The following is a 13,711-nucleotide window of genomic DNA, read 5'->3' as shown; positions in this document are numbered from 1 at the left end:
ATTGCTTTATTTATCAAAGCCCTTTTCCTTTTCCTGAATAATAAAGTTCTCAAGTGATTTATTTTGACTGCTAGTAGACATAAATGTATGTATATGTGTGTGTGGAGAGCATGAAACATGCTTAATCATTTCAATCAACTAAAGGTTAGTTGAAACTGAAAATCAACTAAAGCTAATTTGATCCCTGTAGTACCATAAAGCAGTATGCTTTCAATGTTTAATTATCCATAAAGACATAGTTTATAAAGGACAAATCCAAATCAGTATAACCTTGTGTTTATTCTTGAGTATGCTTAATAAGGTTAATCTTAAAAGAGAAGTATTCTCAATAAGGTACATGAATTATTTCGGGAACATTTTAGCAACACATCATCTCTTCCTTTGTTGAGATGACTAAAGCTCACAACTGTTATAGTACCTAATGTTTGCTTTGTTATTTGGCTTTTTTTTTTAATTTCTGGGTCCTGACATGACTTTGTTCAATATGATGAATTAGGTTTTTAAGCGTGGCAGCAAGTTATCTTCCTCAATAATTAATCATCCTTTGGGTTCTTCTTTGCGCGAAAACGGTGTGTTGCGTTCTTATTACTATTTACTATGGTCTCCTTAATGCTTTGTTCTTTTGAGGTCTTGTGCTGTTATACTACATGTCATTTACATGGAATATCATTTAATGCATCCAGCTTTCGTTGTGCTATGCTTTTTGTACCTTGTTGTTTTGCTCTTTGAACTAAAAGCATGTCATTAGAATTTCCTTTTATGCAAAGGCTTGGTTTTGTAGAAAAATTATGTCCTGCCCATAAAAATTCTTATTAAGTTATAGGTTTTAAGAGATAATAATTACAGTAAATTATAATTAATTTTTTTGAAAACTATAAGTTAGTTCCTTGTTATTAAATTAAATGAAATTTATCAGGTTGGATCTTAAATGAAAAAAAATATTTGTTATGAGAAGACAAGTATCAAAAAAATAATTGATATTTAATTATTATTTCACTATGATATAAAACATAGATACATTGTATATAATTAAAGAGACAAAGATACAAATGTTGGAATAAAAATAAAAAGATCTGAATATATGATTATGATTTCATTTACCATTTCTTAGTTTACCAAAAAAAGATTTGAATAAAAATAAAAAAGTTTGATGGATCTAATAAAAATAAAAGGCTAAAAAAAAATAAAAAACTCATTTGAGGTTGTAACAAAAGTTAGAAGGATCAATAAAAAAAAATTAAATCCAAAACTACTATAAAGATAAATTTATTTAATATTTGTTCAACTAAATATTTTTTTTCTTTATCTATTTATTCTGTATAGAATACTAATCAAACATAATCTAAAAGTGTACTTTTGTCAATAATTGGCTTATATAAATATAAATGAAAATTATTAAGATTTATTTAAAGCATTTAACAAAAACTCAATAACAAAGACTAGAAGGAAAATAATTATCCAGGTTTTAACAAACACATGTGCATATATCCCATCATTAACATTTTTTGGCTTGATATATGTTTGAACTGGACAAATAATTATAGTTTATTCATGTTGTACATATTTTATTTTAAAGGATTGTTTAAATAGTAGTAGTTAAAGAAGTATGCTTATTTCTAAAAATACTTATTGGTGTTGTCCTGTTAATTAGATTAACATGGATGATCGATCATGGATGTATCGTCGTCTTATGGATGGTCGCCTTCGTCCTGAATACATTACCGGTGTTAGAAGATTTATCAATTTTGCATTTTCAATTGATAAAAATATATCTGGGGGAAAAATTAGATGTCCTTGTGTGAGGTGCAAAAATCAAAAGTTTTTAAAGGAAGATGATGTTTGTAAACATCTATTGACAAAAGGTTTTATACCTTGTTATGAAAATTGGACAGTACATGGGGAGCCTTATGTTACGGAACCAATATTGGCTGGACCTTCATCAATTGGAATGAGTCATGTTATGAATGATGTTTGTCTAGAGAATCCATATAGAAATCTAGTTATAGATGCAATGGGGGTTGGTGATGCATTCTATAATGATAACATGTCTAGTCCTATGGTAGCAGGGGAAATTCCAAATCCGGAGGCAACTAAATTTTTTAATCTTTTGAAAGCTGCGGAGGAGCCGTTGTGGGATGGGTGTACCAAGCAATCCAAATTATCTGCTTGTGTACAATTGCTTAATATGAAGTCAACATTTAATTTGACTCAGAATGCCTTCAACAATTTTATTGATTTTACAAAAAGTTGCATGCCTAATGATGAAAATTTGGTATCAAATTTTTATGATGCCAAGAAATTTATGCGACCACTTGGACTTGGGTATGAGAAATTTGATGTGTGTCCTAATTATTGTATGTTGTACTATGGGGCTGATGCAATGAAAACAAATTGTGATTTTTGTGGAAGTTCACGATACAAACCTAGAAATCCAACCAGTAAAGGTTCCAATAAGGCAGAGAAGCAACTTCGATACTTTCCCTTAACACCAAGGCTTCAAAGACTGTTCATGTCTCCATATCACGCCAAAGATATGACATGGCATCATTATCACAAGTCAGATAATGGGGTTATGGTGCACCCATCTGATGGGGAGGCATGGAAGGAGTTTAATCGTGTTCACTTCAGCTTTGCATCAGATCCGAGAAATATTCGATTAGGGTTGTGCACTGATGGGTTTTGTCCATTTGACATGTCTTCAAATACATACTCTTGTTGGCCAGTAATTGTGACTGTTTATAATTTGCCTCCGTGGAAGTGCATGACTAGACCATTCATGTTTTTGACAATGCTGATTCCTGGGCCAAAGAATCCGGGTAAAAAGCTTGATGTTTTTCTAAGACCTTTGATTGATGAGTTAAAGAATTTATGGTCTGTTGGTGTTGAAACATATGATGTCTAAAGAAAAGAAAATTTTCAATTAAGGGCAGCTTTGATGTGGACCATTAGTGACTTTCCAGCATATGGCATGTTATCGGGGTGGAGTACTCATGGAAATCTGTCTTGTCCTTATTGTATGGAGCATAGCAAGGCTTTTAGATTAAAAAATGGACGGAAAACTACATTTTTTGATTGTCATCGACGATTCCTACCCATGAACCACCCATATAGACATCAATCAGATAAGTTTTTGAAAGGAGTAATTGAAAGGCTCCCTCCTATACCTCGTCCATCTGGTTTGGAAATGTTAAATGAAGTGTCCAAGTATACTGAGGGATATATTGGAGGTTCATCATATAATGTTAAAATTCCAGGATTTGGTGTTAAACACAATTGGGTGAAGAAGAGTATTTTCTGGGAGCTTCCATATTGGCATATAAATTTGATTCGTCATAATCTTGATGTCATGCATATTGAGAAAAATGTCTTTGACAATATTTTTTATACAGTAATGGATTGTCCTTATAGAAGCAAGGACAATTTAAAGGCTAGGTTGGATATTCAATTGTATTGTCATAAGCCAAATTTACATTTGCAACAAGATATGAGTGGTCGGGTTTACAAACCTAAAAGCACTTATTGTCTACACAAGAAACAACAACAAGAAGTGTTGTCATGGATGAAGGAGTTATCATTTCCTGATGGTTATGCTTCAAGCATTTCACGATGTGTGAAAGAGGCACAATGTAAGGTTTCGGGGATGAAGAGCCATGATTGTCATGTCTTCATTCAAAGACTTCTTCCAACTGCTTTCCGACCTTACTTACCTAGACCATTGTGGGAGGCATTAACTGAACTATCCGTATTTTTTCGAGATATTTGTTCAACAAATTTAAATGCCCAGCACATGGAGTTAATGCAGATGAATATAATTGAAATAATTTGCAAACTTGAAAGGATTTTTCCTCCATCCTTCTTTGACTCCATGGAACACTTGATGATACATCTACCTTACGAGGCAAAAGTTGGTGGACCAGTTCAATATCGATGGATGTATCCATTTGAACGGTATGTTTCATACTATGTTCATTTTATTCATTTTTTTTTAATAAACTAATTGAAAAAAATGATATAGGTATATGTTTTATTTGAAGAAGAAAGTTACCAATAAAGCTAAAGTTGAGGGTTCCATATGTGAGGCGTACTTGATTGATGAAATTACCAATTTTGCATCTCATTATTTTGGTGATGACGTGCAAACAATTTGGAATCGAGTTCCACAGAATGATGATGGTGGCCTTACAAGTGTAGATGGATGTCTCTCTATTTTTTCCTATCCAGGAAAAAAATTATCCAAAAGATTTTATAGAAGGCAGTTGTCACATGCTGAAATGCAAATTGCGCACAACTATGTGATATTCAATTGTCAAGAACTGAAGCCTTATTTAGAGTAAGTATGAAATATTATTTTTTACTAAATTTATAATAATTTATTATTAACTTTAACATTTTTTAAATTTTAGGCAATGCCGTCAAGAGCTAAAGTCACAACAACCATATGCGAGTGATGGTGAAATTGAAAAATTATGCGAAGTGATCTTTCCAAATTGGTTAAAAAATAATGTAAGTATTTTAATAAAATTAATTTATATTTTATGTCAATTAGTTACTTTAAAAATATTATTAATCTCTTTTAAATTATTATTTCTTATGGAGTTAACTATTATGCTAGGTGGAATACCAATCTAATGGAATTCAAAATCAGCTTTTTGGACTTGCTATGGGCCCTTCAACTTCAGTGAAATGCTATAATGGGTATTATGTGAATGATTTTAAATTTCATACTCAACGTTATGGTCGTTTTAAAAAGACAATGAATAGTGGAGTTTGTGTGAAAGGAAGTTGCTATGATGATAATGAACGTGATTATTATGGAATGCTTAAAGAAGTTGTTCGGCTAAAATACTTAGGGAGTAAGTGCAAGTTATTCATGTTTAAGTGTAATTGGTATGATACAAGACGAGGAATTAGAGTGCATCCTTCGAATGGTTTGGTTGAAATCAAGCATACATCTCGACTACAAGGAAATGAAGATTTTGTGCTAGCACAACAATGTCAACAAGTCTACTATACATATCCACCTGGTAATAAATCATCTGAATGGTGGACGGTTATTAAGACAATTGCTAGAAGTCGTTATAATGTTGACATGGGTGAATTTATTAAAGATGCCAACAATGTAACATCATTTGATGTTGATCAATCAGATGAGATTTCTCAACCATGTTATGTCCTTCCTACTCAAACACTTGATGATCCAAATATACTTGTTGAATCATCTTATTATGAAGAAATCGGGCAACATGAATTGCTTCAACTTGACATAAATTGGGGAAACAAAGATGATGAAGAAGAAGATGATGATGGTGACGGTGATGGTGACGATGATGGTGATGGTGATGATGATGGTGATGGTGATGGTGACGGTGACGGTGACGGTGAAGAAGAAGATGATGATGATGAGGATGAGGATGATTGTTATGGTGGTGATGGCTAGGAGTGATGATAATAATGAGTAGCGCAATTTAATTATATTTTGTAGTACATGTAATGAATTATCTTTAATATATGTATGGATAATTTCATATTATTTGACAATATTTACTTTTTCAATGTTTTTTATTTATTATTTTATCATAGTGTGTTATGTATCACATTGCATATATCATTTTCATTGACCTTTGAAAAAATTTCTAACCTTTCAAGTATCAATATTTAAATTGTGATTCTGATGATATATTTTATTTTGTGATTTGTTTTCTTGCTTATAGATGTTGAAGAATGAATGAAAAGGTTTTTCCTACTCAGTGTTTGATTTATAAGAACAAACATTAAGGTAAGTATACTCATAAATTTTGATTTCTGCTTAATTAATTATTTAGATTTTTATTTTTATTATTGTTTGTGTTAATTGGCTTTTGATAATTTAAACTTCATGGCTGATTTTTATCATTGCAAGGAATGCTTAATGAAAATATTGTGAATCTTTTGTTCCTCGTAGTTTAATTATAAGCTAATTTATTGTTATGTGTATATATTCATATCATAATGTATATATTTTTTCTGGTTTTTAGCATGCCTCGACGAGGATCTATATTAGATTCTAGGAGTGACAGGTCCACATCAAGGAGTGACAGGTCCACTTCATCCAAATCATTTCAAACTACATCAAGGCATAATAACAAAGGATCCACATTTCATTAACCTGTGTATCAGAATGCAAATGAGTATTATATACCTACTTTGGGGAGTACACATCCTCCTCAACGTGATTATGGGAGGGTTGATGCATATCAATATTGTGAGGGCTTTCGTTTCCAAGATTTGCTTCAAACTCAAGGAGGTTTCCCTCGAGATAACCAATTTGTTTATGGAGGACATAATTTGTATAGGAGTTATGAGAGAGTTAATGGTGATGATGATGATGTGAACGTCAGAGATGAAGACGAGGGAGACGAAAGTAATGAGAGAGGTGTATGTGATGAGGATCAAGATGGTGTTCCATCATATCATGGTTCAACATGTTCTCCACACAATTATGATCAAAGTGTTAAAAGGAAGGGTTTTGACACGCCAATAGATCCAATAACAAGAAAAAAAGAGCTTTGTTTGTATGGAACAACAGAGTAAGTTCAAACTTTTGAAAACAAACTTATTAAAGTTATATTTTCAGGTATGAAAAAAATTACTTTTTATTGTGTAATTATTTGTTTAATATAAGTTTGTTATTATATATTTTCAGGTTCAATAACGCATCGTGTGGGCGTGCAATCGGAGATATTTTGAGGTCCAATTTTAAGGGAGCATGGCACTCTTGGGAAAAAGTAGATTCAATGTGCAGGGATGAACTGTTTAAAGAGTTTAAGGTAAGAACCAACACTAATTGCCATAATATTCTTTTTAATTTTGATAACTTTAATGTAGGATTATGAAAATTATCAATTAGCTATGATTGATTTGTGTTATAATTTGTACTTATTTCATGTTTACTTTTTAATATCATTTAATTTCTATAGTTATTACATCATCTTGCAAATTTTGAACAAGATAACACAATATGTTAATTATTTATATAATTTGAAATTTTGTGCACTTTTTTTACTTCGTATATATATTATTTGGTAGAAAAAATATTCTTTTCCTGAGGAAGATGAGTCGATTGTTCGTAATATTTGGGAAGATAAGGCAAGGATAGCTTTGAATCAACAATTAACACGAGCTCGCAAGAAAGCCATGTCAAAAGAAAACACTACAAATATTGTAGATTGCCTTGATAAAGGTCCTGCCTGGATAAATAATGATGACTGGAATCAAATGATCAAAGATGTTTGGTCCACCCCTGAATTTCAAAGGAGGTCTGAATCTGCTAGGAGGAATCGATTAACCAAAACAGATGGCAAAATAAGCACTCATTCTGGAGGAACAGTGTCATTTGCATCATATCGAGCTAACATGGTAAGAATTTTTTTTTTAATGCTTAAGATAAGAAATTATAATTTGTATTTTTATCTTTTATAATATTTATTAATCTTGAAAGCAAGAGGAAGCTGGTGGAAAAGAACCTCCATGGGATGATGTCTTTTCAGCTTTGCATCAAAGTACTAAGCAGTCTGGTGGCTTCGTCGACAACAAGTCGAAAAAAGTGGTTGTATGTATTTTTATTTGATTATTTCTTAATATAACTTAATTATCATTTAACATTCAAATGAATTTATTGTTGCATGTATTTTTTTTATAGGAAAATTATAAAATGGAGATGATTTCAAAGTATGGAAGTAATCGGGAAAATCATCCTTCATTTGATGGAGCAGCTTGGTGTGTGGCTTCAGGAGGAGTTACAAAGGGTAGGGTATATGGTGCACCTCGTATGCCAAAATCTATAGTTAGTCCAAGCTCTTCATCACATTCCTACTCAGTGGAGTCATCATATCCCAGTTCATCGTATCGAGCATTGCAAAAGGAGATAAAGGATAAAGAAGAGGAGATAAAGAAAAAAGATGAATTTATTCTTGAAATGAAACGACAGATGGATTCCATGAAAGAATATCTTGTGAACAATCTTGGATACAATGATGGGACATCAAATATTGATCAAGGTATGCCACCATCTTTGACTCCAGCAATATCGCCACCTATGGCTCCTCAGATAATGACATCTATGGGACCCACATCTCAACCAATTTTTCGACCTACACCTCGACCTTTATATCCTGATCAATCTTGTATCGATCCACAATATCATGGTTCGTCTTCGCAACCGGCACCATGATTGTATCTTTTGTTGTTTTTTTTATTGTATTTGAACTTAATTGTATTGATGTAAGTTTAACTAAATTTTTATTATATGAATATTAGTTTTATTCTATTTTTTATTAATGATACAATTATTTTTAATATTAAATTGTGTTGGTTATATATATTTTAAAATTTTTAAAATATCCATAAATAATTAAATTAATTAATTAAAATTAAAAATCATTGCAATAAACAAATAAAAAATAATTTAATAAAAAATAATATAATCACCAACGGATTCTCCGTTGGTGATTGTAACTAATGCATCATTCAGCAACGGAGAATCCGTTGCTGATTCACAAAATAAGCAACGGATTATCCGTTGCTCATTTTGCAACGGATTATCCGTTGCTAATTATAAGCAATGGATTTTCCGTTGCAAAGAAATCAGCAACGGATAAATCCGTTGCTAACAAATCAGCAACGACAAATTTGCATCTGAATTTTGTCGTTGCTGATTTCGTTGCTAAATTGTTTTAGCAACGGATTTTAGTAATATTTGCAACGGAGTAGTCCGTTGCTAATTACTATATTTTTTAGTAGTGTTATCTATCTTGAAGTAACTCATACTGGAACTATGAAAAGTCTAGTCTTCCTTTACTTATCTTGAAGTAACTCATACACTCTGTGTGTGTATTTGTATATAGGTAGCACAGTCTGTCCTATAAGAACAATATTTTAGAGAGCGAGAAAAGGAAGTAAACACAATGGGAGTTGCCGGAACTTTGGAGTATTTCTCTGATTTACTAAGCAATGCCAAGAAAGGCAAGAAAAAGAAGATGATGCAAACCGTAGCTCTCAAAGTCAGGATGGACTGCCAAGGCTGTGAACGTAAGGTCAAGAGTGTCCTCTACAGGGTTGAAGGTACGTAGTGGTTTTCCGTGCATGGATTCTAGCTTTTCTTCTCTAGCTAGCTAGCTACATGTACATCTTCTTTTAACCCTCTCTGTTTGTTAGCGTTTTGCCTTCTTTTCACGGTCTTTCTTCCGGTAAACAAATTAAACTTCGTACAAAATACATATCCTTCTTTTAATTAGGTGTTAAATCCGTGAAAATAGACATGAAGCAACAAAAGGTGACTGTGACTGGGTTCGTGGAGCCAGAGAAAGTGTTGAAGGCAGCTCAATCAACAAAGAAGAAGGTAGAGCTGTGGCCTTATGTCCCATACACTTTAGTGGCACACCCCTATCTTTCGCAGGCTTATGACAAGAAAGCACCTCCGAATCATGTTAGAGCAGTCCCGGTCACAGCCACTATCAGCGAGTCCACCATTGACGACTACTACATCTACATGTTTAGTGATGAGAACCCTAATGCCTGCTCCATCATGTAAAGTGTAGAATTAATGTTGATTATCTTGTTAAATAAACTCTTATTAAGACTTTCTGAGTCGTGTATTTGTGGTAGATAATAGATACGCGTAGGTTTTGATACGGCTAGTATTAATTGTTCATAAAATAGTGTGGGTGGTTCTGGGACAGTTACCACCGTATAATGAGGGGTGTTTTTTGTGTTTGAAGTACAAAATTCACAAATAAAAATAAAATTAGACCGGTGAGAAAAACATATTTATTCTATATGCATTATATATATAATGAAACCCAGCCCCACCAGACATTAGGAAGTAGGAAAGGAATTTGAATGTGATACTCTCCGCATTAACTGATCCCCTCTAGCTATGGCTTGAAGTTGCAACTTTGTGCTATATATAGCAGTGCAGGTCAATTTCTGCAAGTTCTGGCTTCTGCACGGAATGCTACTGCTACAAAAAAAGCCACGCAACCACTGAAGTTGTAGAGCAATGCCTCTTATTTTCTTGAAGCTAACGTCTTGTATCATTACTTCTGATGGGGCCTGCGAAGGATATAGATAATCATCAACTTTCAGTACTATTTTTTAGTCCAAATTGATAGACTAGATATCTGTAAATCATTCAGATTTTTTTTAGTAGTGCATGCCTTTTTATGCCACTCTGATTATGCGGGGAAAACACTTGATCTACGATCTCCATTAATTGTCAACGTTTTCCATGACCATATATCCACCAAATATTGCAGGCCAAGAGTTAATTCTCACACCATTTGATGTGTGATTTAGACGGTGCAATTCCTGACATGACTTCCCAATACAGGTTATTTGTTTAGGCTTTTTCATAAGCTTAATTTCCAGACATATTCATGATCTATAGGTCCACAGTTTTTGTCTTTGCTACCTACAATTATTTTTGGTTCAAGCAAGTTTGCCCTTGACTGCCATAAACTTCAGCACCTAACAAGCTAAACTGGTCACTGGTTGATGTATGTGAACGTAACAGCCATCTCCTTCAAGATCAGCAGGAGCGTTCACTGTATCTCCAACTCGAGACTCAACAGCGGCCGGGCTCGCAAAGACCTGACATGGCCGCAGTTTGGTCTACCAAGTATGTTCAGTTTGGAATCAAAACTTGACTTGGACTTGTTGATGCACATGTATCTTTCCTTCCCACTACTTATAATTACTAGATGATTGTATCAAAATATAAAATTTGCATTTTATGGTGAATTTTTTAGTTTAGTTTTTCTCTTCTTGGGCATGTTATGCATCTTTACCTGCTTGTTACATACCATCTCATGAATCAGGATTGGCTAGTACCTTCACGATAAGCAATTGCCAGGTATGGAAACTGATTTTCCAGGAGACCCTCGCGTCGCGTCTCAATTATATATATATATATATATATATATATATATATATATATTTTAAAACGATCTAAAAACCCAATTTTTTTTATATGTTAATTTTGTTATTCACTAGACATATTTTGTAATCTAAATTCCCTAACCTTATACATACCATGAGGACAACCTATGATCGATAACAACTTTAACTTTCATTTATGAACTCAAACCTCTAGTTATTGCAATTGAAATATATGGAAACAAATCTCAAACATGCATGGCCCTTACGTTAGGGATACATGATTGATATTATTTGCGAAACTTAATAGCTCTTCTGATAGTTTGAATCGGAAAAAGTGTGAACACAATTAAGCACATTAATCAAGATACAATCAATCCCGACTCTCATGTACTTAACCGTTAGGGAATCATTGATCGATGGTGCAATGATCATATATGACCCATACCATTGTCGACTCCTTGCAGCTAGTGCATGGCTGGTGTCTAGCTAGTGAGCAAAATGTGCTAGCAATTGGCCCACACGTTTTGTGTTGCAATATTGATATAGAGCCACTAACTTCGAAGCTTATAATCAATGAAGTAAAAGCTCCAAGTACGTAGAAGTGTAAATTAGGATTTATGAGAATTTGTTTGCTGACCTCTGAATCTCCATGGCCATGTGCATCTGTGCAGATTTTACACGAGCCATTTGTCGCGGATCATAAGGGGTGGTGGTGCCTCAGAGCTAGGTTGCTCCAGCCTAAGACACCTCGTCTATATATCTTGTCAGGAAGCTTGGGTTAAAATGGTGGTTTGGGAACCCTCTCTGAATCTATCTATATATACATATACATGCATGCATACACACGCACGCACGTATATATCTTGTGTGACCTCCACGGACCTGAGGGCTCCTTACAAGAAATTCATGGGCCTTCTGTCAAGGGGTCGTTTGTACGTGTTTGACTGGCAAGTTTTCCGGGGAATGCGCAGATTTAATTACATGCAAGAAACTTAAGGGCAAACCTCTAAACAGAGAATCTGATTAGGTCCCATGTATTTGATTGATTATTAATTAGATCATTCTATATTGGTTTTAATTAACGAATTTGTTAAATAATCATATAAAAATCAAGAGGTTTCTCTTTTCTTATAAAAAAATCTCTGCACGTTATGAAATAAACTATATATATATGACATGTTGTGTTTCTTTATGTAGTTTGGTTTATCATAATTCACAAGAATTTTATACAATGCAAAGCCAAAAATTAGAAATTCAAGGGAATTAGAGAGTTTGTAAGAAAAATAAAAATCATGTAAGTTTTACACGATTAATTATTAATCAATTTTTTCCAACATGAACTAACCAAAAAATATGATTGAGAATCTATTTGTATATATATAGAAAAACTTAATTGAAGACATTTTTGTATTTTGTAATAACTAAAGAAAGATAATAAAATAGTGTTTGTGTAAAATAAGAGACTTAATTAATCTAATGTGACAGCCTTCCCCTTGTATTTATCAATCAAGCAACATCCATGTAATAATATATTATACTACATAGAATAAATTTATATAAGATAATTACAATATTTTATATAAAATAACATATTTGATGACAGTAACACAGTACAGTATCCTTTTTAAAAGTATTTTTTTAATTAAAAATACATAAAAATAATATGTATATATATTTTTTATATTTACTTCAACACGTCAAAACCATTGAAAAACATTTAAAAATATTAATTTAATATTTTTCTAAAGAAAAAATGATTTGAAAGATATCTTTTTAAAACCATTTAGGAGTGCAGTGGCTTTTTATTAAAAATGCGTTTTTTTTAATATAATAATATAATATTTTTTTTATAATTTTAATGGTTAATATTAATTTTTTTAAAAAATTATTTAAATGGATGAAGGATCATCAGGCCATATCATATTTTCACCTGGTTAATATGGGGTTAATTACGTGCGTTTACGCGTTGAGCTGCCTCTAGAACAAAAGTCAAGTACTCTGGTCCCTACTTTTACTTCCACTAAAGGAAACTCAACTCGGTCTCTGAGTAGGACAAGCAATGCAATGGGATCCAACTCTTAATTTACTTTTCCTTCTCTCCCTCATATGACTTTCTATAGATTTTAATTTTATGCTAGCTCTCTTTAGCCAAAAATAAAAAAATAAAAATCCCCAAATCTGACGCTCGCGTTATCCCGTCAAATGCCAATATTCAGTTGCTCTCCTCTCCTTGAAGAGGCTGACTACTCGCCGGTGAGAAATAATTTTTTTTATTAATTTTAATATTTATGTTAATTTATGTATATCTCAATTAATTTTATACATTATAAAATTAATAATTATATAAATCTCTAATATTCCTTAACAAATTTAAATTCTTAATCATTGCAATATAAAAAATACTTATCTTTACCGTGATTAGCGCAACAGTATATATAAAAACTTTACCATAAATATATTTCCTTAAGAAGCAAGAAACATGTATGTATACTTAGGGCAATATTGTCGAAGAAGCCAAGAATTCAAACCAGACAAATTCTTTTAACACTTCCGTCAATAAGCAAGGAACATATATGTATACTTAGGGCAATACTTAGGGCAGTATGTTTATAATTTAGTTCTTTTACCAACCTTATTTATTTTTCTTGTTTGAGAAATTATTTAATTAGTAAACTAGATTTTAATTAATCTTCATATCTCGTGGATTGATTACTTGATTAGCTCCCATAAAAACTGTATACAAGGATTAAATTATAATTACCTCGATAAGAATGGAAAAGAGGGTTTCTTCATTCCT

At 32.5% G+C, this 13,711-nt stretch overlaps 4 protein-coding genes across 4 annotated transcripts in view; all 4 read left to right on the top strand.

Moving 5' to 3' along the window:
- The first annotated feature begins 1,657 nt into the window (after positions 1-1,657).
- LOC105135757 (uncharacterized) lies at positions 1,658-2,902 on the top strand. The gene has a single exon (XM_011040783.1). It carries the CDS (start codon positions 1,658-1,660, stop codon positions 2,900-2,902), a length of 1,245 nt encoding a protein of 414 aa, XP_011039085.1.
- A 192-nt stretch (positions 2,903-3,094) lies between these two features.
- LOC105135756 (uncharacterized) lies at positions 3,095-8,246 on the top strand. Its single transcript, XM_011040782.1, has 8 exons — positions 3,095-3,948; positions 4,016-4,187; positions 4,613-5,426; positions 6,263-6,566; positions 6,683-6,806; positions 7,066-7,395; positions 7,478-7,588; positions 7,679-8,246. The coding sequence occupies exons 1-8, from the start codon at positions 3,095-3,097 to the stop codon at positions 8,207-8,209; spliced, it is 3,240 nt and encodes a 1,079-aa protein (XP_011039084.1). The 3' UTR covers positions 8,210-8,246.
- Positions 8,247-8,874: 628 nt separating this feature from the next.
- LOC105135706 (heavy metal-associated isoprenylated plant protein 26-like) lies at positions 8,875-9,786 on the top strand. Its single transcript, XM_011040723.1, has 2 exons — positions 8,875-9,099; positions 9,273-9,786. Exons 1-2 carry the CDS (start codon positions 8,943-8,945, stop codon positions 9,566-9,568), a joined length of 453 nt encoding a protein of 150 aa, XP_011039025.1. The 5' UTR covers positions 8,875-8,942; the 3' UTR covers positions 9,569-9,786.
- A 744-nt stretch (positions 9,787-10,530) lies between these two features.
- The window catches only part of LOC105135755 (uncharacterized), a 7,585-nt gene continuing 4,404 nt past the window's right edge, over positions 10,531-13,711 (top strand). Inside the window, exons 1-2 of the mRNA XM_011040781.1 lie at positions 10,531-10,654; positions 10,854-10,888. Coding sequence (XP_011039083.1) covers positions 10,531-10,654; positions 10,854-10,888 — 159 coding nt within the window. The remainder of the gene's footprint in view (positions 10,655-10,853; positions 10,889-13,711) is intronic.

The sequence above is a fragment of the Populus euphratica genome, unplaced genomic scaffold, assembly GCF_000495115.2.
Source record: "Populus euphratica unplaced genomic scaffold, PopEup_1.0 scaffold271.1, whole genome shotgun sequence".
NCBI classification, from domain to species: Eukaryota; Viridiplantae; Streptophyta; class Magnoliopsida; order Malpighiales; family Salicaceae; genus Populus; species Populus euphratica.
The sequence above is the reverse complement of the archived record's forward strand: the minus strand, read 5'-3'. Positions and strand labels throughout refer to the sequence as shown.

Excerpts from the sequence above, each read along its gene's own strand:
- LOC105135757 (XM_011040783.1), top strand. The coding sequence starts at position 1,658 with ATGGATGATCGATCATGGATGTATCGTCGTCTTATGGATGGTCGCCTT.
- LOC105135756 (XM_011040782.1), top strand. The coding sequence starts at position 3,095 with ATGAACCACCCATATAGACATCAATCAGATAAGTTTTTGAAAGGAGTA. Across the intron at positions 4,188-4,612 it reads ATGATGGTGGCCTTACAAGT|GTGGAATACCAATCTAATGG; the intron begins GTAGATGGATGT and ends CTATTATGCTAG. Across the intron at positions 7,589-7,678 it reads ACAAGTCGAAAAAAGTGGTT|GAAAATTATAAAATGGAGAT; the intron begins GTATGTATTTTT and ends TTTTTTTTATAG.
- LOC105135706 (XM_011040723.1), top strand. The coding sequence starts at position 8,943 with ATGGGAGTTGCCGGAACTTTGGAGTATTTCTCTGATTTACTAAGCAAT. Across the intron at positions 9,100-9,272 it reads TGTCCTCTACAGGGTTGAAG|GTGTTAAATCCGTGAAAATA; the intron begins GTACGTAGTGGT and ends TCTTTTAATTAG.